This window comes from Lissotriton helveticus, chromosome 4_1 (genome assembly GCF_964261635.1).
Source record: "Lissotriton helveticus chromosome 4_1, aLisHel1.1, whole genome shotgun sequence".
Taxonomy (NCBI): Eukaryota; Metazoa; Chordata; class Amphibia; order Caudata; family Salamandridae; genus Lissotriton; species Lissotriton helveticus.
Window position 1 is genome coordinate 296,617,413 of NC_136063.1, and position 23,342 is coordinate 296,640,754.

The 23,342-nt window shown below is 49.5% G+C and overlaps 1 protein-coding gene across 2 annotated transcripts in view; it reads left to right on the top strand.

Moving 5' to 3' along the window:
• ATAD2 (ATPase family AAA domain containing 2) overlaps nt 1–23,342 on the top strand; it is a 558,187-nt gene that overhangs the window by 512,597 nt on the left and 22,248 nt on the right. For both annotated transcript variants that reach the window (XM_078686807.1, XM_078686808.1), the window contains exon 27: nt 15,507–15,635. In XM_078686807.1, the coding sequence (XP_078542933.1) occupies nt 15,507–15,635 (129 nt within the window). The remainder of the gene's footprint in view (nt 1–15,506; nt 15,636–23,342) is intronic.

Sequence of the window (23,342 nt, forward strand, 5' to 3'; positions counted from 1 at the left end):
GACGCTAACGGTTATCGGGAATCTCTGTAGCCAACGGATACTTTGTTGCCTATATTGTTACCTTTTCCTGTTTCTCTGTATCCTATTCTTCGAAGATGTCTTCTAAAAAGACCGGCTTCAAACCTTGCAGAGTATGTGGAAAAATGATGTCCATCACCGACCCTCACAGCGACTGCATCTGGTGCTTGAGCTCGGACCATGATGTGGATGACTGCTCTTCGTGTAAGAAGATGAACCCGAAGGCCCTGAGAGAGAGAGAGGCGAAACTCTTGGTAGCTAAGATGAAAGCTGGAAAGGAGAAGTCGTCGAGGTCTCGTTCTCGAAGGGCGAGGTCGAAGTCAAGATCGAGGTCGAGATCTGGATCTTGGGGGAGGTCATCCTCGAAGTCGACTTCTGGACATGTTTCGAAGAAGAGGAAACATAAGAAGAGGACTTCTGGACATGTTTCGAAGAAGAGGAAACATAAGAAGAGGAGACATGAGTCCCGACGTCGTTCTGGTAAGGAGTCGGGATCGAGGTCGAGGTCACCGAAGAAGGTACGTTCGAAAGTGGTGACTCTTGATGTTTCGGATCCAGAACCTGAAGGTGAGGCCTCCCCTTCTGAGTCGCGGGCGCCGTCTCCGGCTCCGACTCAGGCTCCGAATCCGTCTCCGAATCCATCTCCGGCGCCGTCTCCGGTCCGAGATGAGGAGGAGCCTCTTGAGAATGAGGGTTCCGCGCCCTTAGGTGAGCCGAATCCGAACGCTCCTCAAGACAGGCCTGAGGGTTTCCAACCACTCTTTCCTACCCCAGGCCAAGACCCATCTGCGTTTCTCAACGCAATGTACGGAGTATTTTCGAGGGCGTGGTACCCCTCTGGTGCACCTTCGGGTCCCTTAGCTTTTAATTTAGGAGTCCCTCACTCCTACCCTCCGGCTGCGTTTATGCCTTGCATGCCGGCTCCAACGCCGATGTGGCATTTTCCGGCTCCACCGAAGCAGTCGACGCCGGTTCCGGCTTCGCCTGCTCCGAGTCGTCCTCGAACACATCCCTCTGAGCCATCGAGTTCGATTCCGACGTCGATTCCGAATCCGTCGGAGCCGGTGGTGGATCCGGTGGCAAAGCGTGTCAAGATGAGATCCAGAAGAGAGGCTCAACGCCTTATGGATGAAAGGAGGTTTTTGGATTCACAATCTGACATTGAAGAGGGTGAGTTGTATGAAGATGCTTTTGAGGAGTTGGCAGATGCAGGAAGCCTGGATTTTTCTCCAGAGTGGGAGTTACCCTCAGGCTCTAGTACTCCTTCTAGGGACGTTCAACCCTATCATTTAATTATGAAGAAGGCTGCCAGTCTCCTTAAGTTGACTTTGCCTACAGCAAAATTCAAGTCTAATATCCTGACTGAAGTATTACATTCTCCGAGTTCAGTGGTGGAACCTCTTCTTCCTTTTAATGATGCTCTGACAGAGCCCATTCTAGAAGTGTGGAAGAAACCTTTGTCGGCTACAGCTGTATCTAAGAGTGTAGCCAGAAGATACAGGGTTGCCCCTGAGGATCCTGCCTTTTTAACCTCTCACCCTTCACCGGAGAGTTTGGTCATTCAGGTGGCATGCTCCAAAAAGAACGTTAGCGCTTTCCCTCAGGTTCCTTTCGAGAAGGAAGCGAAGAAGCAGGAACAGGTGGCAAAGAAGTCCTTCTCCTCTGCCAGTATGGCGTTAAAATCATCAAATGCCACTTGCTTGATGGGGAGGTATTTGCACGCACTTATGGACTCTTTGCGTGTTCTCGTTCCAAAAGTTCCTGATGACAGCAGGAAGGATTTTGAGGAAGTCATCTCTGACGCTCAAGCGGCGGCTCGCCAGGTCATTCAGAGCGGCCTGGATACTGTAGACTCTGTGGCGCGCATTATGGGCACTGCTGTCGCTACTAGGAGGTCCGCCTGGTTGAAATCTTCTGACTTTTCGGCTGATGTTCAGGCGACATTGTTAGATCTTCCTTTCGATGGTTCAGGCCTCTTTGGGAAGAAGGCTGATGCGGCCCTTGAGAGGTTTAAGGATAGCAGAGCGACTGCTAAATCTTTGGGTCTTCAGATGAGAGGCTCTTCAACTGGCAGAAGATTCAGGGGTTTTGGTCGCTCTTCCTTTCGGAATTTTCGGCAAGGCCAACAGCAGCAGCAGCAGCAAAACTCCTTGTATAGGACATATAGGGGAAAGCAGAGAGCACGTCCCCGTGGACGTCAGGCCTCTTGAATTGAATTGAATTGAAAATAACTTATAACGCGCATAACAATAACCCGGAGGTATCAAGGCGCCTAACCATAAAATCAGAAAATAGAACAATTCATCCATTACACATAGGCTTGCAGGAAGAGGCGAGTTTTAAGTGCACCACGAAATGCCTGTAATGTGTGCAGGGACCTAAGATCCAAAGGGAGTTCATTCCACCATTTAGGGGCGAGGGTGGAAAAAGCCCTGCCACCCCATTTAGCTCTTCTTATACGAGGGGCTGACGGAAGCAATTTCCCAGAGGAACGCAAGTTCCTTCCAGGAATGTAGTTGGAAATGATGGAGCTTACTCCTGAGTCACTATTTTTTGTAATGACTCTGTATGTCATGCACAGGACCTTAAACCGTACTCGGTATTCTACCGGAAGCCAGTGCAAAGCTTTCCTGGCTAGCGTAGCCGAAGTACGTCTGGGAGCGTCCAGGACAAATCTTGCTGTGGCATTTTGGACCACCTGTAAGCGCTGCAGGAGGGTCTTTTTCAGCCCCGCATACAGCGCATTACAATAGTCGAGTCGAGAGCCTATTAATGCCACAGCTACCTGTTTTCTAGATTGTAACGAAAGATATTTCCTGATCCTTCGCAGGGTGTGGATTAGGCCCCAACAGGTGGAGATGGTTCTGCTCACCTGTCCATTCATATCCAGGACTGGGTCTATCATCACCCCCAGGTTCTTGGCAGATTTAGAGGGGGAAGGACAAGCTCCAAGCGAGTTAGGCCACCAGCTATCTGACCAGATGTTGTTGTTCCCTCCGAACACCATCACCTCAGTCTTCTCCCCATTCAGTTTAAGAGAGTTCTGAATCATCCAGTGACCAACCGCCTCCATACAAGATCTAAACTTGGAGGCGGTCTGCACATCTGAATGGGAGAGAGAGACGAGGATTTGGGTGTCATCGGCATAGGAAACTACCTCCATCCCGAAAGATCTTATAAGTCTGGCCAGTGGGCTCACATAGATGTTAAACAGGGTCGGACTAAGAGCCGACCCCTGAGGGACCCCACATAGCACAGGTCGGGATGGAGATAGAAACTCACCCAGTTTGACTCTTTGCTCCCTCCCAGAAAGGAAGGAGGAGAGTAGATCCAAAGCTGCCCCCCCACCCCCACCTCCCTCAGAAGAGATGTAAGTACTGAGGGGGAGAGGGTGTCGAAGGCAGCAGTCAGATCCAAAAGGACCAGGAGGGTGGTCTGGCCCCCATCCACTGTCCTACGGATGTTATCGAGCACAATGGTGAGGGCAGACTCGGTGCTATGTTCCCTCCTGAATCCATGCTGGGAGGAGTCCAAGCAGCCCGAGCATTCCACAAAGTCCGCAAGATGCTTGTTCAGATGTACCTCAAGCATCTTTGCCGGAGCGGGAAGCAACGAGATGGGGCGGAAGTTTTTTAAGACCTCCGGGTCGAGGGAGGCCTTCTTTAGCAGTGGTTTTACCACTGCCTTCTTCCACTCCAACGGGAAGACACCATTTCTTATAGCTAGATTCATTATTTCCAGCAGCGGTGGTAAAAGGGTCTTCCTACACTGCTTGATGATTTTCAATGGGCAGGTATCCATGGGGGAACCGGATTTGATCTTATTGGTCAAGATTTCAAGATCCTTCAGAGTAAGAGGTGGAAAGGAGTTCAGGGTGCCCAATGAAGAGGGGTCGGTGGCCAGCAAGTTTATCTCGGCCATGACAGTAGACCCACTAATATAGGCTCTTTGTTTATCAAGAGCTAGGTGGATGTCCTCTATCTTAGTGTGGAAAAAAGAGGCAATCCTATCGCATAAATCCTGCGATGGTACGACAGGGTCAGGGGCTTGTAGATTGACAAGGGAATCAACAATTTTAAAGAGCTCCTTCGGCGAAGAAAGCGAGGATGTCAGGGTTACAAAGTAGTCCTGTTTAGCCTGCACGATCTCAGCCTTATATTTCCTGATAAGAAGTTTGTGAGCCTCTTTATTCTTGAGGTCCCAGCTGGAGTGCCAAAGCCTCTCCTTCCTCCTTACCTCTTGCCTAAGGAGCCTAAGGGAGTCGGAGAACCACGGGGCAGATGGTCTCTTCCTGGCTCGGCGGCGGGTCCGTGTAGGGGCCACTTCGTTCAAAGCCTCAGTAATAACATACTCAAAATGACCGACTGCGGTCTGTACGTTATCAATGCCCGTGGTCGACAGGCTAGCAGCCCAGGGCTCGAACGAGTGACTGTTAATATTCCTGAAGTTTCTAGCCGTTTCCACAACGTGATTTCCCTTGTTGCCTCCATCCTCCCTATCATATTCCAAGTGAAATGGAACTGCAAGGTGATCAGACCAGGACAAGTGCAACGGATCCTTAGTGGTTAGGCGGGCGTCATTAGAAAAGATTCCATCTAACATATGGCCTGCCCGATGAGTGGCCCCGCGGACTAACTGTAAAAGTCCACAGGACGCCAGCCCCTCAGTGAGACTTAAAGTATCGGAGGCATCATGTCGTTCTAGGTGGTAGTTAAAATCGCCAAGGATGGTAAAATTCTCTCGACCAAAGTATGGTTCCAGAGCCTGCAGAAGATTGGTGGTAAAATCAGTTCGTGGGCCTGGAGGTCGATATAATAGAATACCATTAAGGATAGGGCGCTGTATTTCCTTTATAGTAAAATAAAGGGCTTGAAAACACTCTGGGAAGTCAGGAATAGGTACAATATGGCATTGTAGATGATCTTTATAAAAGATCGCTATGCCCCCTCCCACTCGGCCCTGCCTGTCAAGTCTAGCCAGGCAGTACCCTTCCGGGACTGCTTCAATTAGGTCGGGGCCAGACGACTCTTTAGCCCATGTTTCGGTGACAAATACAAGGTCAGGCCTTCTATCCGAAACCATCTCCCTGAACATTATCTTATTTTTGACCAGGGAGCAGGCATTGACCAAGATGCCTTCTACTCCCTTGGTCCTAAATCTAGTAGGATCCAAAAGGCCAGAGGGAAAAGGTTGAGGGGGATTAATAAACCTAGAATTGAGATAGCAGCCACATTGTAAGGAAGAGAGAAAATCAGCAGGTTCAAAAGAGTGCGAGCCTCTTCCTCCTCCACTTCCTCCAACCCCCCTGCCCCTGAGAAGCAGCCCTAGATCCGACATTCAGGATCATGTGGGTCCGGTTGGGGGCCGGCTTACCCATTTTCTACAGGATTGGTAATCGGTTACATCAGATCTTTGGGTTCTCAATCTTGTAGAAAATGGGTATGCCCTTCCCTTTCGGGAATTCCCTCCCAATTTCCCTCCTTGCCAAGGGTATTGCTCCGAGGAACATCTCTCTCTTCTGCAGGAGGAAGTGTTGACTCTGATAAGAAAGGGTGCGATAGAGGTGGTCCCAGATCAGGAAAGGGTTCAGGGATGCTACTCCCCCGGTATTTCCTGATTCCGAAGAAGGATGGCAGACTTCGTCCAATCCTGGATCTCAGGATCTTGAATCTCTATCTGAAGCAGGAGAAATTCAAGATGCTCACCCTTGCTCAGGTTCTTCAGGCGCTGCAAGAAGAAGACTGGATGGTGTCGCTCGACTTGCATGATGCTTACTTTCATATTCCAATCCTGAAGTCGCACAGGAGGTATCTCCGTTTTACGGTGGGATCGCAGCACTACCAGTTTGCGGTCCTTCCGTTTGGACTTACTACTGCGCCTCGAGTCTTCACCAAGGTGATGGCAGTGGTGGCGGCGCATCTCAGGAGATCAGGGATTCCAGTATTCCCTTATTTGGACGACTGGCTGATCAAGGCGGAGTCGTCAGAGAGAGTGCTCCATCATCTGCGAGAGACAACCCAGTTGTTGTACAGGTTGGGTTTTTCGATAAATGTGCCCAAGTCTCACCTGGTGCCCTCCCAGCGCAACCTGTTCATAGGTGCCGTACTGGACACAACTGTATGTCGTGCATTCCCTCCCCCTCAAAGGATTCACGACATTCAGGAGATGATTCCTTTATTTTACAATGGAGCGATTGTTCCAGTCCTGAAGGTCCTTCGCCTGCTCGGTCTGATGGCTTCATGCATTCTGTTGGTCAACCATGCACGCTGGCACATGAGGGCGCTCCAGTGGTGCCTCCGCAGGCAGTGGTATCAGCACAACGGAGATCTCAGGGAGTCAGTGAGGATCTCCAGAGAGGCTGCAGCGGATCTGTCTTGGTGGGGCGTGGAAGGCAATCTGTCACAATTTATGTATTATTTATTTAGCGATTTATAGAGCGCCTGGTGACCCGGAGGCATCCCCGCGCTGTAGCATTTGTGGATACCAGAGGGGAGAGGGGACTTTATTTTGGGAACAGCAGCGTTTTCAATTTTTTCCGGAAAAGGAGATGGCTGGGTTCCTGCCTCAGGGGGCGAGGAAGTGAGTTCCATCCTGAGGATGCTTTTACAGAAAAGCGTCGACCGCCGGTGCGTGCCTTCCTGTATCTGGGGACGTTGGCCAGACGCTCATTGTTCGAGCGTAGGGATCTGGGGGCCTTGTAGGGGGTAACCAGGTCTCTCAGGATAGCAGGGCCGAGACCGTTGAGAAGTTTGTGTGCGGTGCACAGGGCCTTGAATTCTACCCTTTGTCGTATTGGAAGCCAGTGAAGGGCCTTGATCGCTGGTCTGGCTGAGACTCTGGAAGGGAGATTCATAAGGAGCCGGGCAGCTGCGTTTTGCGTACGCTGAAGTTTAGCCATAGTGGCTTCAGGAGCTCCTAGATAGACCGTGTTACTGTAGTCTAGCCGCGCAAGGATCAGGCCTTGGACCAAGAGTTTCCTAGATAGGGGCGGAAGTAGTGGGAGGATCCTGCGGATGGAGCGCATGAGACCAAAACAGGTGCCTGCTGTTTTGGCTGCTTGGGTTTTCAGAGACAGCTCGGGTTCCAGCCAGACTCCTAAGGTCTTAATTACTTGTTTCGGGGTGGGTACTTCCCCGAAGACGTCTGGCCAGACCGAAGAGGGGATGGTGGTCCATTGCTTGCCCAAAAGCATGACTTCTGTCTTTGATCCGTTTAGCTTGAGCGATGACTCGCACATCCAGTGGTGAATTTGCTGGAGGCAGTTCGGCAGATTGTCTGGGTGATTGTCCAGATGTGAGAGTGAGACGACCAATTGCGTGTCGTCCGCATAGCTCACTATCTTAATCCCGAAGGGGGCGACGACATCCTCGAGGGGGGCCATGTAGGCGTTAAATAAAGTGGGGCTTAGTGATGACCCCTGGGGGACTCCGCTCGCAAGGGGGAGGGAGGCAGAGTGGGAGTTGCCATCCCATACCTGGAACGAGCGCCCTGAAAGGAAGGATTCTATCCATGTGAGCGCCGAACCTGCGAGCCCTGCCACGGCCAGCCGATGGAGTAGGACACGGTGGTTAACCGTGTCGAAGGCTGCGCTGAGGTCCAGGAGGATCACTGCCACTGACCCTCCTGAATCCAGGATGCACCTTGCCTCCTCGATGACAGCGAGAAGGGCGGTATCTGTGCCGTGGCCCGGGCGGAACCCAGTTTGTGACTGCCGCAGAAGGTTGTTTGATTCAAGGAACTGTGACAGTTGCCCATTGACCAGTTTCTCGACCATTTTGCTGACGCATGGGAGGAGTGAGATTGGCCGGTAGTTCGCCATGTCGGCGGGGTCCAAATGAGGTTTTTTTTTTAGGAGTGCCTTGACTACTGCACTCTTCCAGCTTGGGGGGACAGAGCCTTGAGATAGCGAGATGTTTATCAGCTCCGTGATCGTAGGCACGATGACAGGGGCTACTGTTTTCAGGAATCTAATGGGGGCAGGATCTAGAGGGGAGCCGCTTTTCATTTTGGCCATGGTTGTGCCTACTTCGTCCAGTGTTACTGCTCTGAAAGCGGTCATCTGAGGATGCATGATGTTTCCTGAGAGGTTGGTAGATGCATCATTGTCCATGTGGTTCGGCAGGCAGGGATGGGGGAGGGAGACTAGAATACGTGCGATTTTGGAGTTGAAGTAGGTAGCCAATTCGTCACTTCTGTCCGCCGGGGGAGTGATGGATGAGGGGGGAGCTGGTATTTTCAATAGCTCTTTGGCGATGAGAAAGGATTCTCTTGCCGAGTTGGTGGAGTTTTTTATTCTAGTGTCGTAGTGTGAGGCTTTAGTGAGCTTCAGGGTTGATTTGTAGATTCTCACCGACCTCTGATAGGCTTCCTTGCTGGCGTGCAGCCAGTCTTTCCTCCATAGTCGCTCTGCTTTTTTGCAGTCTTTGCGGAGAGTCCGGAGTTCCGGGGTGTACCATGGGGCAGATCCTAATTTCCCGTTTTTATCCTCACAGGTTTTTAAGGGGAGGATAGAGTCGAGTGACATGGAGATCCACTCCCTGAATTTGCTATCTGCGGTGACCGGATCTTCCGAAGGGGTAGGGGTGGTAGAGTTCAGGGTTCTGGCCCATTCCTGTGCGGAGAGTCTGGCCCATGCCCTGTTCCTGGTATAGGTGGTGGGTTTGTGGAGTTTCTTGAAGGCTCCTGGTAGGCGGAGAGAGACCATGAAGTGGTCCGTCCACGGGAGGGGTAGGGACTCTTTGGCTTGAAGGGTGGGGATGTTGGTAAACACTGGATCGAGTAAATGACCTTTAGTGTGTGTGGCTCCAGAGTTGATGAGGTGGAGACCGTAGGCAGCCAGTTCTGCAATCAAGTCGACTGCCCCTGTATCTAGGGGGTCATCGAAGTGGATGTTGAGGTCTCCTAGTATCGCGAAGTTAGATGTGGAGTGGGCCTGAGACGCTATGTCTTCTAAGAGAGCGCTGGCAAAAGGGCCAGAGTGGCCAGGGGGACGATAAACTAGGAGGCCTGACAGTGAGCTAGTCGGCGCTAACTGGATGGTAAAATAGAGGCTTTCGGAGTCCAGGATATGAGCGTTGTTGGCTCTGCAAGAGAGGTAGTCCCGGTAGATGATGGCCAGTCCTCCTCCTCTGCCTGAAGGACGAGGTTGGGATTGGATAAGGAAGCCCGGAGGGAGGGCTCGAACAACGTCTGAGTCCGAGTGGTCGGTAAGCCATGTTTCAGAGAGGAACAAAATGTCGATCTCGTGGTCTTCTATTAGGTGATTAATGAACAGCGCGTGCATAGGGAGTGAGCGACAGTTCAGAGTGGCCAGTTTAAGAGCCGAAGGAATGGCCGGTCGACTGTGGAGTTGTAGCTGAACTGGGCAGCAGAGTGTGCAGCTGGTAAATGGTCCGTCAAGATCATGGACATAGTTACATGAGCTATCATTGCTGGGTCTGAGACTGAGGAGGTCCCGACGCGAGAAGCTTACCCTAGGGGAAGCTAGGTCCGCCATGGGTTCTGGCCCTGAGCCCGGCCGTGCGCGGACGGGCGCAGACGGGCTTGCCTTAGGCGCTCCTGCTGCGCTCGTCCGCTGCGCTGGTATGGCCGACACATTTGGGACGTGGGCGTGGCCTCGTTGTGGGCGTGTCTATGCCTTCGAGCCGCGATGGCGGTTTGAGGGGTTTCCCTGTATCAGCGCTACGTTCCGCTGTGTCAGGGGGTGTCAGGAGGGCTGCTCGGCGCGTTAGGCAAGCGCGTCTGAAACAAGTGAGTAGGTTTTTAAAAGCAGTGCAAGTGACAAGTAAGTTTTAAAACACAGAGCAAAATACAGTCCTCCGGCTTTCCGCCTCAGAGGTAAACAAAAGAATAAAGTGCATCAAAACAAACAAATCACATCACCGCTACATATGGGGGGAGCAAAATTAAAGCAATGTTGAAATATCCCCAGCAAAGCAAACAATGAATCCCCGCAAAGCTACACCAGGTGAGGATCGCTGGGCTCAGGAACAAAATTATCGGGTCATCAAACTGCACATATTCTCAAGTTGGGTGCATTGTTAAAAACAGTCCAGCGAATCAAATAATCCTAGCACAAATACTCAAAGGGAGGTCATGGGCCATAGTGTAGGAAAAAAAAGGGCTAGGAAGGCAATTGAATAGGAGGTTGTATCGAGGTTGACACAAAAATCACTACAAGATTGGCAGTGTAAGATAACTATAGGGGGGAGGAAAAAACCCACAAAACATATAAGACATAATGTAACTGGCGCTTGTTAAAAGCATCAAAAGTAAAACCATAAAAAGCATATGAGGGCAGATCGAAAAATTAACAGGACATGTAGGATAAAATAAGTAAAGGGGGACGAAGTTCAGGATTGGGCCACAAGGTGGAGCTCCAGGCTAAAGGAAGGGAGCAGTTTAGAATTCAAAGGAAAAATAGATCAGGAGTGTTTCTGTTGAAAAAGTGGCGTTGTTATTCTAATGGTAACGCGTCCATCTTGAGGGGCCTCGAAGTCGTCAGAGTCTAGGTTTTGGCACCATTTTGTACGGCTAGATTGGATCACGCAATTTCGGTGTAGATGTAACTAGTCCATTCAAGTCAGTGTTGTTTCGCTCCTGGAATTCCACATGGCCTGTCACTATAAATATATAAATATATATATATATATATATATATATATATATATATATATATATATACCCTCAATTTAAAATAAAGAAAGTGTCTTCTCTTGATTTAAACAATTCGATTGCCAAAACAGCTAAGGCATTTCAGGGCTTGGCGAGGAAGGCTTTGTTAGGTGCCGGTGCTGAGTTTCAAAGCTCAGCCTGCAATCTCCGCTCGGAAACCAGTCAGCCGATCTCGTGAGTCCTAACTCACAAAGTCAAGTAAGCTGAGGCTTGTTGGGGAAAGCGGGAGCAATGCTGGTTATGAGGTGCTGAGCTGTGACAAGGCAGCGCAGGGGAGGCAGGTCTCACCTTGTGTCGGTGTGGGATCAACACACCAAGAGCAGTTTTATCTGGTGGGGGGTCCTCGCACAATCCGATGTTGGTCGGGCAGTCGGAACATCTGTATCCAGCGTCATGGCGGTGAACTGGGCCTGATGAGCTGCGCGTGTACTGGGCAAGCCACGGAAGAAGCAGAGCTCTGGAATGTTCCAAGGCGCCCGGCAGATCATAGGCACTCGGAGGAAGCGGAGATGAGCAGTGTACTCCCAGGCACTCTGTGGAATTAAGGAACAAGGAAAGCCTTTTCAATTGCCTCAATCGGTGGCCACAGTGATAACGGATGCATCCACTCTCGGGTGGGGTGCTCATCTGGAGGTCAAGGGCCTTTGGTCTCCAGAGGAAAGGTTGCTTCACATCAACCTTCTAGAATTGCGGGCGATTCGTTTGGCGCTCAAGGCCTTCCTCCCTTCCCTTCGCGGTCGGTCGGTTCAAGTCCTGACGGACAACACGACCGCGATGTGGTACATCAACAAGCAGGGAGGGGTAGGGTCGCAGTGTCTCTGCAGAGAGGCCCTGGGTTCAGGACCATCGGATTTGTCTGATGGCGAATCATCTGGCCGGAGTGTTGAACGTTCGTGCAGACAGTCTCAGTCGGCAGTTCTCTGCCGACCACGAGTGGAGGCTTCACCTGGAGGTGGTTCACGACATCTTTCAGATGTGGGGGACTCCTCGGGTGGACCTGTTCGCCACTCAAGAGAATGCGCACTGTCTGTCATTCTGCAGTCTCCAGTATCCGATGCAAGGAGCCTTGGGGGATGCGTTTCAGTTGAGTTGGAGAGGTCAACTCCTTTACGCGTTTCCCCCCATACCTTTGATTCCTCGGGTTCTGAGGAAGATTCGCCAAGACCGGGCCCAAGTCATATTGGTCGCCCCGGATTGGCCAAGAAGGGTGTGGTATACAGATCTACTCCACCTCTCCTCTCACCTGCCGCTCCGTCTCCCTCTCAGGGCAGACCTCCTCTCTCAGATGGAGGGGCAGGTTCTACACCCCCACCTCCAGACATTGCACCTTCATGCCTGGAGATTGAACGGGGCAACCTGATTTCCTTTTCCCTCCCGCCTGACGTTGTGGATGTCATCCTGTCAGCCAGGCGTGATTCCACTAAGTCCATCTATTCTTATAGATGGGCGAAATTTGTCTCGTGGTGTGGGGAAAAGTCTATTGATCCATTAAAGGCCCATTTGTCTAATGTTCTCCAGTTTGCCCTTTCTCTGGCGCAGCAGGGGCTTGCGGTTGCCACGGTGAAGGGTTACCTTTCGGCGTTGTCGGCATTTCTCTGTTTGCCTGACCAGCCTTCTCTTTTTAAGTCTCCTGTGGTCTTAAGGTTTTTGAAGGGTCTTACTAATATGTTCCCTCCTTCACCTTTTATTGTGCCTCAGTGGGATTTGAATCTTGTATTGACTTTTTTGATGGGTGCTCCATTTGAGCCTCTCCATAAATGTCCCATGAGGCTTCTTACCTTTAAGACAGTCTTCCTGGTTGCAATAACCTCGGCAAGGAGGGTTAGTGAGCTTCAAGCTCTTAGTTCCAAGCCCCCTTTCCTGACCATTCATGCTGATCGAATGGTTCTTAGGACCAGGGCTGCTTTTCTGCCTAAGGTGGTAACTCCCTTCCATCTAGGACAGTCCATTACCCTTCCTACCTTCTATCCTCCCCCTCACCCTTCTAAGGAGGAAGAGAGACTGCACCGTCTGGACCCTAAGAGGGCGGTGTCCTTTCACTTGGACAGATCCAAGGACTTTCGCTTGGAAGACCAGCTCTTCATTGGATTTGCTGGCTGCAAGAAAGGAAGGGCGGTCCATAAGAGAACTTTATCGAGATGGATTGTCCTCTGCATAAAGATCTGCTACTCTTTGGCCGGTAAGGAACCACCAGAGGGTATAAGGGCTCATTCAACTAGAGCTAAGTGTTCGACCTCAGCATTGGCTAGAGGTGTGCCTGTTGAGGATATTTGTAGAGCGGCAACTTGGTCTTCCCTCCACACTTTCGCGAAGCATTACTGCTTGGATTCCGAAGTGTAAAGGGAGGGTCACTTTGCGCGCTCTGTCCTTCAGGATTTCCTGGTTTAGAAGAGTGGACACCCTCCTCCGGGAGTGGGGACTGCTGTGGGACTCTATTCACAAGGTGAGGAATCCACACGGCAGATGTATCTATCAGAAGAACAAGTTACTTACCTTCGGTAACGCTTTTTCTGGTAGATACTATATCTGCCTGTGGATTCCTCACTGACCCACCCGCCTCCCCGTTGTCCACTCTTCTATGCCAGAGTTTCTGTAATGTAATGTATTTATATTTTGTGGTCAAGGAATTGTTTAAATTACTTTCCTGCCTTTGCTTAACACTGTGTGTTTTGCCTTGAGTATTGTGTACTATGTATACTTGTATATTTCTACTGTCATTGGTCCGTCCGTGTGCCTCGATGGCACGGAAAAAAGGGCGGAACTGATGTCATCACGCCGGCGTGGGCCTATTATAGGCGTCGGTGACGTCAGCGGAGTCGCGAGCGAGGTCGTGTCTCTATGACGTCAGGAGTCGGCGCGAGGCTACGAAAAAAAAAGAATTTCCGAATGTTGCTGACGCAAGGGGTATTCACAAGGTGAGGAATCCACAGGCAGATATAGTATCTACCAGAAAAAGCGTTACCGAAGGTAAGTAACTTGTTCATTTGGTACTGTGTACATTGTGTATATATCTACTGTTGTCGTTCCGTCCGTGTGCCTCGAGGGTACGGAAAAAATGACAGAACTGATGTCATCACGCCAACGGAGTCCTATTATGCAGTCAGTGACTTCAGCGGAGCCACGCGCGATGCCATGCTTCTGTAACATCGGCGTGAAGAGCTACAAAAGAATTTCCGAATGTTGCTAACGCAGGGATATTCACAAGGTGAGGAATCCACAGGCAGATACTGTATCCACCAGAAAAAGCGTTACCGAAGGTAAGTAACTTGATCATTAGTTCTATTCTGCATTGGTAACGTGAGTATTCCTCATCCTATAGGTTAGCCATCAAAAGTAGCAACAAGATTAAAGATAACATTAGGAAGGTGATACAATTTCTGCAAAATTGATCTCTGAAATTAATATTGAACCCAGTAGGGTATTAAAGAACATTGCCTTTCTAGCACTGACATAGGCATGAAAGCGTAAATTCACTGAAAAAAAACTCGCACAAAACTTCGGCCGATTGAGAGGGAGTGACTGAATTATCTGGGCATTACTAATGATATTCCACCAGCTTCAGATGACCAAGTCCTTTCTCGATAGCAAATATAAAGCCACATGCATTCATGTATATAGCTTTTAATTAAAACTTGTTTGGGGCTTTGTGGATTACCCAAAAATACCTTTTTGAATTGAAAGTTGCTGTTCTAGAGGGGCCCCATTTAAATGGCACTGTAAGTTGATTCTAAGACACCCAGTTAAACTGGAAAGCCTTTCATATCTAGGAAAATATGGGACGCATGTTGAGCTTGGGCCTGATCTGATCTCTACAAAAATGTTCTGCTAAGTTTAGCATGCCATGAGTAAGGTGGCTAAGTGTCAAGCGAGCAAGTCGAACCCACCCCCTCTCCCTCGCTACCACTTTATAAGAAATTCTGCTTTTGATGGGATCTGTATTACAAAGAAACTCAACAGTCTAGTTTTAGAGATCGAACTTCTCAAACAAATTTGAGACGGGTGACTGACTTAGTGAGTAATACGTTTTACTAGACTAGCACACTATGACGACTTTGACCATACTTCATTTGTATAAATATTACAAAATGTGGCGCAAGCTTACATGCGTATGCTGAGGAAGCCACGCCCACAGTTCAAATAACTCTGCAGGGGTTGTTCTTTAAGGATGGCATCAGATTTAGTTGCTTATCTTGCTTTTAAGGCTATTGTTTAACCCTTTTACTATCTATCCCAATGAAACATTCCTATATAAAGCCCCCAGTTTCAAGAGACAGTGCTTCAGTTCCACTTGTAGGTGGTAGGGAAGACCTTTCTCTGAGATTAGAAAACTGGCATTAAATTGCCACATAGTTCTTCATCTCTGCCAATCTGTCCTTATGAGGTTTCCAACTCTTTGTTTTATTATTCTGTGAATGTGTGATTTAAAATGGTTCATTGTGCTCTTTTTGTGCATTTACTGAGTTTCCACCCTTTGCTGAGAATGTGCATAGCTGCAAAGTTGCCCAGGTCCATGTGTGACTAGTTAGGTCAGTCAGGTTTTTTTTCTTCTAATTCGGGGACTTGTCTTTTTTAACACAGTATAAAGCAAGGACTAGAAGTTTCAGAATTAAATTAAGGGGGGTTGGGGCAGGACTATCTAGTCACAAATGGACGTAGGAAATTTGGCATCTATGAATGTTCTCAAATGAGGCAGTTGTGTGAACAGCAGAACTATGTGGTTACCTCACTTGTATTCTTTCATCTGGAATTTCAATGTTTGAAGACTTGCCAAAACAAAATGCATCTCTTTAAATGCCTCATGTGTTTTCCCTCAGAATCTGTTGGACAAAGTTACTCAGAAGAGCCATGGATATAATGTATGTCAACTGGAAAAACTTTATGCATTGCTTGGGCAGTGTATATACAGACACAGGAAGCACTACGACAAGACGCAATTAGTAGATGTAAGCCTGTTTTTTTGTTGATTTGTGATGGTTACAAAGCGAAGGTAATTCACATCTTGTACATGAATTATCTTCCATACTTGATAAACAATTCTAAGGGGATACATTCCTAGTTGTCAGACTCGCACGAAATGATTTGGTGCACTGCCTGTAAGTGATATTATAGGGTATATATTTGGCTCCGCTGCACGTGCTCCCGCCATTCCATTATTCAAGCCGAAAAAATTAGAGTTGTTTACTATCAACATTATTAAAAGGCATTTTAGTTTAAAGGACTGTTACGCACTGTTAGAAATGGGAGTCTCTAGTTGGCAGTGGCTACTGTCCAAGTAGGGAACCCTTATCCTAGTCTGGGTAAGGGGATTACACAGCTAACAACCCTTGCTTACCCCCCTTTGTAGCTTGGCATGATTAGTTAGGCTTATCTCAGTGGCAATGTGTAAAGCATCTGTACAAAACACACATTGTAACAGTTAAAACACTACAAATGGACACCACACCAGTTTGGAGAAATAACCTATCTTAATCTGAATAAAACAAGACCATGTGATTTTTGTACGTACATCACCAAGGGGGGAAAAAGGGCTTGCTTTGGCCACTTTAACGGGGTGAATGGTCTCCCCAGTAGGTACATTTCAGGGTTTGCTTGATTTCACCATTTTAAGGTTTGGCTTTATCGATGAGCTGATGTATTACGGTAGCAAAAAGAAATGCTGTTTTGCTGTTGCGCTGAGTTTCTCTAGATATTATGGAGTGTCTGACGACGGATTTGAATGTTTGACTCCCCTGCCTAGAATTGGTATCTTGTATCAGTTGAGGTCTGGATCGACAAGCATACCACAGTAATTTTCTTTTTCTGCCTGCTTACCTATCCCAGTGATGAAAAATCTCATGTAGGAATATAGACTTGGTCAACAGGGCTTGTTTGTTGGTTTCTTTCTTATGTTGCAGGAATAGGGTTCTGGCAATTAGAACAAGCAGTTGCAATGCAATAGGTCTCGCATTTGCGCAAGTTTGAGCTATTGACATTGCAAATAACAACGCCTTTTATTTTTGTTTTTAAAACAAATAAAAGGCATTGTCATTTACAATGCAAATGGCTAAAACTCGCATAAATGCGAGACCTATTGCATTGCAAATGCTTGTACGCTTGAGAGCGCTTTGTTACCAGGCCGGTGCCCACCCGGCATTTGCCCCGAGTGCACTTTATCTAATTATTTACGGGACCCGTTTTTAGGTCCCTTGCGAGTGCCCACCTCGCATATATAATTATATTTTAATTCGAGGGTGCCTACCCCTCTTGCCCCCGAAAGAAATCACCGCCGCAGCCCTGCTCCGTGAAAACCGGAAGTCAGGCACTTTTGGCCGAGACGGGGGCGGGGCCTGCAATCCGGCATGAAGTCCCGCCCGCCGCCGCCGAGGAAGAAGTGAAGCCGGCCGACTGATGGCCTCTCCGCAGCCCGGGGCTCCCATGAGTTGAGGAGAGTCCCGGGGCTGCCAACAGCAAAACAGCCAGAGTGTTGCGGGGCTCCCAGGTGCTGGAGGGAGCCCCGGAAGTGAAGTCCTGCCCCCTGGTGCCGCGATGAGACGAGACTGCCGCAGAAAGGAGCCCGATCCCCAGCAACAGCCCGGTGAGTGCCCGACCAGCACTGCAGAGGAGACACGGAACACGCCGAAAGAGCCCGGTGAGTGGGAGGGGGGGGGTGTATGCGCGTGTTCGAATGTGTCTGTGCGTGTGTCTGCGCGCGTGGGTCTGCGTGTGTGTATGCAGTGTGTGTGTGCGCGTGGGTCTGCGTGTGTGTATGCAGTGTGTGTGTGCCTGTTTATGCGTGTGGCTGTGTATGTGCGCATGCGTGAGTGTGGAGTGTGTTTGCGCATGGGAATGAAGCACGAGAGGGGCACGGCGCCGTGCGCGCCCTCGAGGAGGAATCTGAGACAGCGAGGCTCGTGCCTGAACGCTGTCTCACATTCCCCCAAACACGCAGGCAATAGGTGCTTCGCTGCTTCACGCTCGACCTAAAAAAGGAATGTGAAGATGCTGTTCTATTTTCCTACTTGATGATCTTCCACAAATGTTAGCTAAAATAATACAAGGTTTTAAAAATATGAATCTTATTTTTAGTGTTCCCTGAGCATGTTCTCAGGGAGTATAATTTTCACTCGGTGTCTCTTTAAACGAGGGGTCAGGCCATGAAACATTTGTAGAAACTCATGAAAATAACCAATATTACAAGAGTCCTTCCCAGGACTTAATGTTAGGAAACTCGAACTGGATGCAATGGAGGTCTGAGTTGACCATTTTTACCTCTGTTCTTTGATGTAAGACCTCTATAGTTTCTTTTGCTAGTTCAAACAAAACATTACCTATTTTGCTTCACTCATTTAGAGCTTAAAAAAGGGGAGGAGAGATTCACCGTCGAAGAGGCCCAGACACTCTTCAAAAACGCCATCTCGATGTCAAGAGTCTCCGCCGCATCCAAGTAAGTCGGCGTCGAGGTACCACACTTCGGGCTCAAAGTCTGTGGCTGCTGAGAGGACCAAGTCTCCGTCGACGTAGAGACACTCTCCGCCACTCTCGAGGGGGTCGGTGTTAAGGGTAATGACGGCTGACATATCGCCGCCGGCTGGCGTGCCGCCGTCGAGAGGGTTGTCGAGATCCCACCACTCGATGTCTAGGAGATCGATGTTGATACAGCACCAGGGGGGTTCGCCATCGACACAATGTCGTGAGAGATCGCCGTCGTCATGGCAAATCGCCTTAAACTCTGTGTCATAGCAGATCGACATCGAGATCACCAACTCCACGCCGAAGGTTGCAGTTGAGGTCACGTCATCGAGGTGAAGACCATCGGGACCTCACTCAATGCCGATGGTGACTCAGACATCATCGACGTCAAAGCACTCGACGTCTAGAGAAGAGGTCACAGGGATTGCGGAGTTCCAGAGACAATCAGATCCTGGGTCCAGAGCATCGTCAGGAGACCGGTCATCGTCTCAAGGACTGTGCATTGTGGAGATCTCGCCAGAAGTATCCCCCAAACCTGCGGAGGGGGAATCCCGCAGTTTGTCTCCTCGCCATCCGCAAGGTGCTGTATCTGGTGGACGCAGTAGTCTGGACTCTGATTACTCCCGCACGTACTCACCATCTGGCCCAAGGATGAGCACTCCGGCTAGACCTTCGAAATCTCCACTTCGAGGGAGACCAAGATCACCTCCCAGATCAAGGGCACCTTCCAGGCCAAGATCGCCTTCCATACGTCGGTCTAGGTCCAGGGGTCGTCACAGCCGCTATCACGACAGGCCCCATAAGAGAAGGCGCACACGGTCACCTACATGGTCTTCGTCTACAAGATAGACGTTCCTGGACTTCTCTCCGACCTTCTCATCCACGCTGACATCATGGGTATCACCCATAGATGACATCTCTACATTTACAGATGTTCTGGGTAGGGGTGCAAAGAAACTCAACATCACTTTGCATACCCCGGTGGTCCCCACGTCTGTCATCTTTGATACCCTGCATCACCAAACAGCTCCTAGACTGCTGCTACCACTGGTGCCTTGATTCCTGGAACCAACTATGTCCACCTTTCTCACTCCTGCGACGGTGGGTTCTGTACCATCCAGAATCGCCAAAAAATACAAGACAGAGGATCCCTTGTTTCTCACGACTTATCCACCATCTGATTTGGTCATTGTGGCGGCTGCCATGAAATCCCACTCCGCTTCCACCTCATCATCGGTGCCTCCTGAGAAGGCTAGCAAACAAATGGACTCGTATGGGAGGAAGATGTGCAACACTTCAGTGTCGTACATGAAGGTTGCCAGTGCCTCTGCCCTTCTCGGGAGATACGACAGATCTCTTTGGGACTCTCTCACACGTTTCACCGAGAACCTTCCTAAGAAAGACCGGCAGGATTTGACCGAAATCACACAGGAAAGCGGCTTGTAGCCAATCAAGTTATAAGTGCTGCAGCGGATGCTTCCAATCTCGCTGCTCATGGCTACTCCCATGGAGTCTGCTCATGACGCTCGGCTTGGCTACGCCTCACAGGCCTCAAGCCTGATGCTCAGAAGAAAATGCGGAATCTCCCTTCCAATGGTTCATCGCTGTTTGGGGCTCATGCTGATGACGAGATGAACAAGATGAAGGCTGAGATGGACACTGTCAAGGTTGTGGGTCTCGAGAAACGCAAGGAGTTTAAGAAGCGCTTCCGTCAGGGTGACTAACGTTCGTACCAACAGAGGGTTCAAACGCCTCAGTGGTCCGCCCAGAATCAGCAAAGATCTCAGTTCCAGCAGAGACGCCCTGGCCGATGTAGAGGCAATAACACCAAGCAACAGTCCACCTCCAAACAGCCTCCCAAACCTTGAGTTGTTGCTTCCTCCGCAATCGTTCGCCACTCCGGTGGGAGGGAGTGTAGCTTGTAGCCTGGAAGAGTGGAAAACCATAACAAAGGACAAATGAGTATTGTGCAGCATGGTTACTTACGGAGGTTCAAGTCTACTCCTCTGCAAGTGCCCCTGCAACTCAAGCGCCTTCCTCGAATTCAGAGTCAGCTGTTGAAGAACGAAGTTTCTATCCTTCTCACAAAAAAGGCCATAGAGGAGGTCCCTCCCATGCAAAGAAATCAGGGAGTAAACTCCCGCTACTTTCTAGTTCAAAAGCGAGGAGTAGCCAAAGAGTACAGATCTATCCTCGACCTACGCCTGCTGAACAGGTTTATCAGAAAAGTTTTGTATACTAGCCCTGCACCAAATCTTTCCACACCTTCACCAAGAAGACGATGTGTGCCATCGACCTGCAGGACGCTTACTTTCATATACCTGTCTCAGTAAAGCATCGAAAATTTCTCAGGTTTCAGACAGTCACCACTACCAGTAGCGAGGGCTACCGTTCGGCCTCAAATCCGCCCCACGGACATTCTCCAAGTGCATGGCGGTGGTGGCTGCCTTCCTCCGCAGTCGGAAGATCTTCGTCTATCCCTACATAGACGACTGGCTCCTTAAAAGCTCCACACCTGTTCTGCAGAGCCATCTCTCTTTCTGTCTCAAACTGATGCATTCTTTGGGGTTGCAGGTCAACTACAAAAAGCCAGTACTCAATCCCACCCAACGAATACACTATCTGGGCACCTCCCTGGATACTGCAGAGGCAAGCGTGTGTCCTTCGGAGGAGAGGTTATCATCAATGCTTCTGCAGTGCCGCACCTTGCTAGACACCCAAAGCCCTACCAGACAAGTGTCGTCACTACTGGGATCGATGGCCTCATGCATCTACATTGTGCCCAATGCACGCCTTCACATGAGGCCTCTGCAGCAGGCACTCTAGGACCAATGGTCTCAGATCAGGCCACTGGGAAGATCAGGTCTCTCTCCACCAAAGTGCCAGAGACTCCATCAGATGGTGGATGAAACGTTCTCATCTACTGCAAGGAGTCCCGTATCATCAGTCACCTCCATCGCAGACAGTGGTCACAGATGCCTCAATGCACGGCTGGGGTGTTCATATGGACCAGCTGCAGGTACAAGGTCTCTAGTCCGAAGTATAAAGAAGCTACCATATCAACTTTTTGGAGCTCCGAGCTGTCCATCTGGCGATCAAGTCCCTCTACCCGTCGCTGCACACCAACCACATTCAAGTTCAGACAGACAACACAACAACAATGTTCTATCTGAACAAACAAGGAGGCACCAGGTCAAGAGTTCTGTCTCTGGAAGCTCAATCCATTTGGTGCTGGCTTCTGGCAAGAGGTCTCTCCATCGTGGCAGTTCGCCTCCCAGGAATCCTGAATGTTCAGGCGGACGGCCTAAGCAGAGACTTCGTAGAAGCGCACGACTGGGTGCTCAACAAAGACGTCACTCAGGAGGTATTTCGGCAATGGGGAGTACCAGACCTAGATCTGTTCGCAGACTGGGCAAACGCAAAATGCCCAGTCTTCGCCTCCAGATTCCCCCAGCAGGGATCCCGTGGGAATGCACTTTTGATCAGCTGGTCTGACATTGCTGTACGCTTTCTTTTCCTCCCCTGCTACTGATCCCGGCGGTGATACAGAAATTCTACAGAACCAACACCAGATGATCCTGATAGCGCTGGAGTGGCCCCGCCAGTGGTGGTACCCGGATCTCCTCCAGCGGTTGGAGGTTCTTCACCAGAGACTGCCTTGCCGCCCAGACTTGCTGATCAAGGACGAGGGGGGGGTGTTTCACCCCAACCTTCCTTCCTTTCGATTGACGGCATGGCTCCTGAGGTCATCCAATATGGCCACCTAGACCGTTCAGCTGACTGCATGAACATTCCTAAAGAGGCCCTCCACTAGAAAGTATTATGCTTTCAAGTGGAATAGATTTTTCATTTGGTGTATGGACAATTCTCTTGATCCAATCCAAGGTCAGGAGCAGGTGATTCTCCCATACTTATTGCATTTGGCAAGGTCAGGCCTGAAGTACCCCTCCATCAGGGTTCACTTAGCGACAATAACAGCCTTTATTAAGACTCCTTCTCAGACCTCATTCTTCCTCATGCCTGTGGTCCAAGAGCTTAACATCATATTTACCAAATTGATGGGTTCTCCTTTTGAGCCTATCCATAAGGCATTGTTGCAGCACTTGACCCGGAAAGCTGCCTTTTTGGTAGCCATCACCTCAGCCCGCAGGGTGAGCGAAATCCAGGCCCTGTGTTGCAAGAAACCTTAAACAGTGTTTCATGCCGATAGAGTGGTGCTGAGAACACACCCAGGCTTCCTGCCCAAGGTGGTCTCGGATTTCCATATCACTCAGACCATCACTCTGCTGACCTTCTTCCCTCAACCAACCACTCCCCCGGAGAGGTCTTTACACTCTAGATCTCTGGAGGGTTTTGAAATTTTACCTGGCTAAAACTCTTCCACTTAGGATGTCTGACCGGCTTTTTTGTTAATTATGGGTCCGCTAATACCGGTCTGTCCGCTTCAAAAAGGTCTATCTCGAGATGGATCATCTCCTGTATAGCTCTGTCTTACCAATTAGCTAACAAAGCTTTGCAGGGCAAACCTCATGCACATAGAGGGAAAGCTTCTACTACAGATCTCCTTCACGACATTCCAATTTCTGAGATTTGTAAGGCGGCTACATGGCTTTCAGTGCATACCTTTACACGCCATTACTTCCTGGATTCAGATGCACAGGCCGATGCGCAAGTGGGACAGGCCTCTTTAAGGAATTTGATTGCATAACTGCATTTTAAATGTGATGTTAATTCATGTTTTTTGCTATATACTTGATTGTTCGTCCGCGCGACTTTGATATGGACTTGCTAATCTATTCATAGATTAGGACTATTGATGAATATCCCCTGGATGAGAAGGATTAGTTACTTACCCGTAATCCTAGTTCTCATCCAGGGGTATACTCATTTGTCATAAGCGACCCACCCACCTCCCGGACAAGCATCACTGCAAAGTTCTGATATGTTACTTACGGATTTACTCGGGTATTTATGCACCCCCAAAAAGAACTGATCTAACTGCCACCTATGGTGCATCATTGGAGCAGGGGGTCGCCTACAGGGCTTAAATGCCTACTCTAATGCCTTTAAGGCAAGGTGTCCGATTTCTTTATACTCTACTGCAGCCTACTGGTAAATGCCTGCAATTACAGGTTTTTCTACGGCAATAAAGCATTATGTGACTGTTTACTGCTCTCTTTCTTCCATAGGGGTTGGGAGAG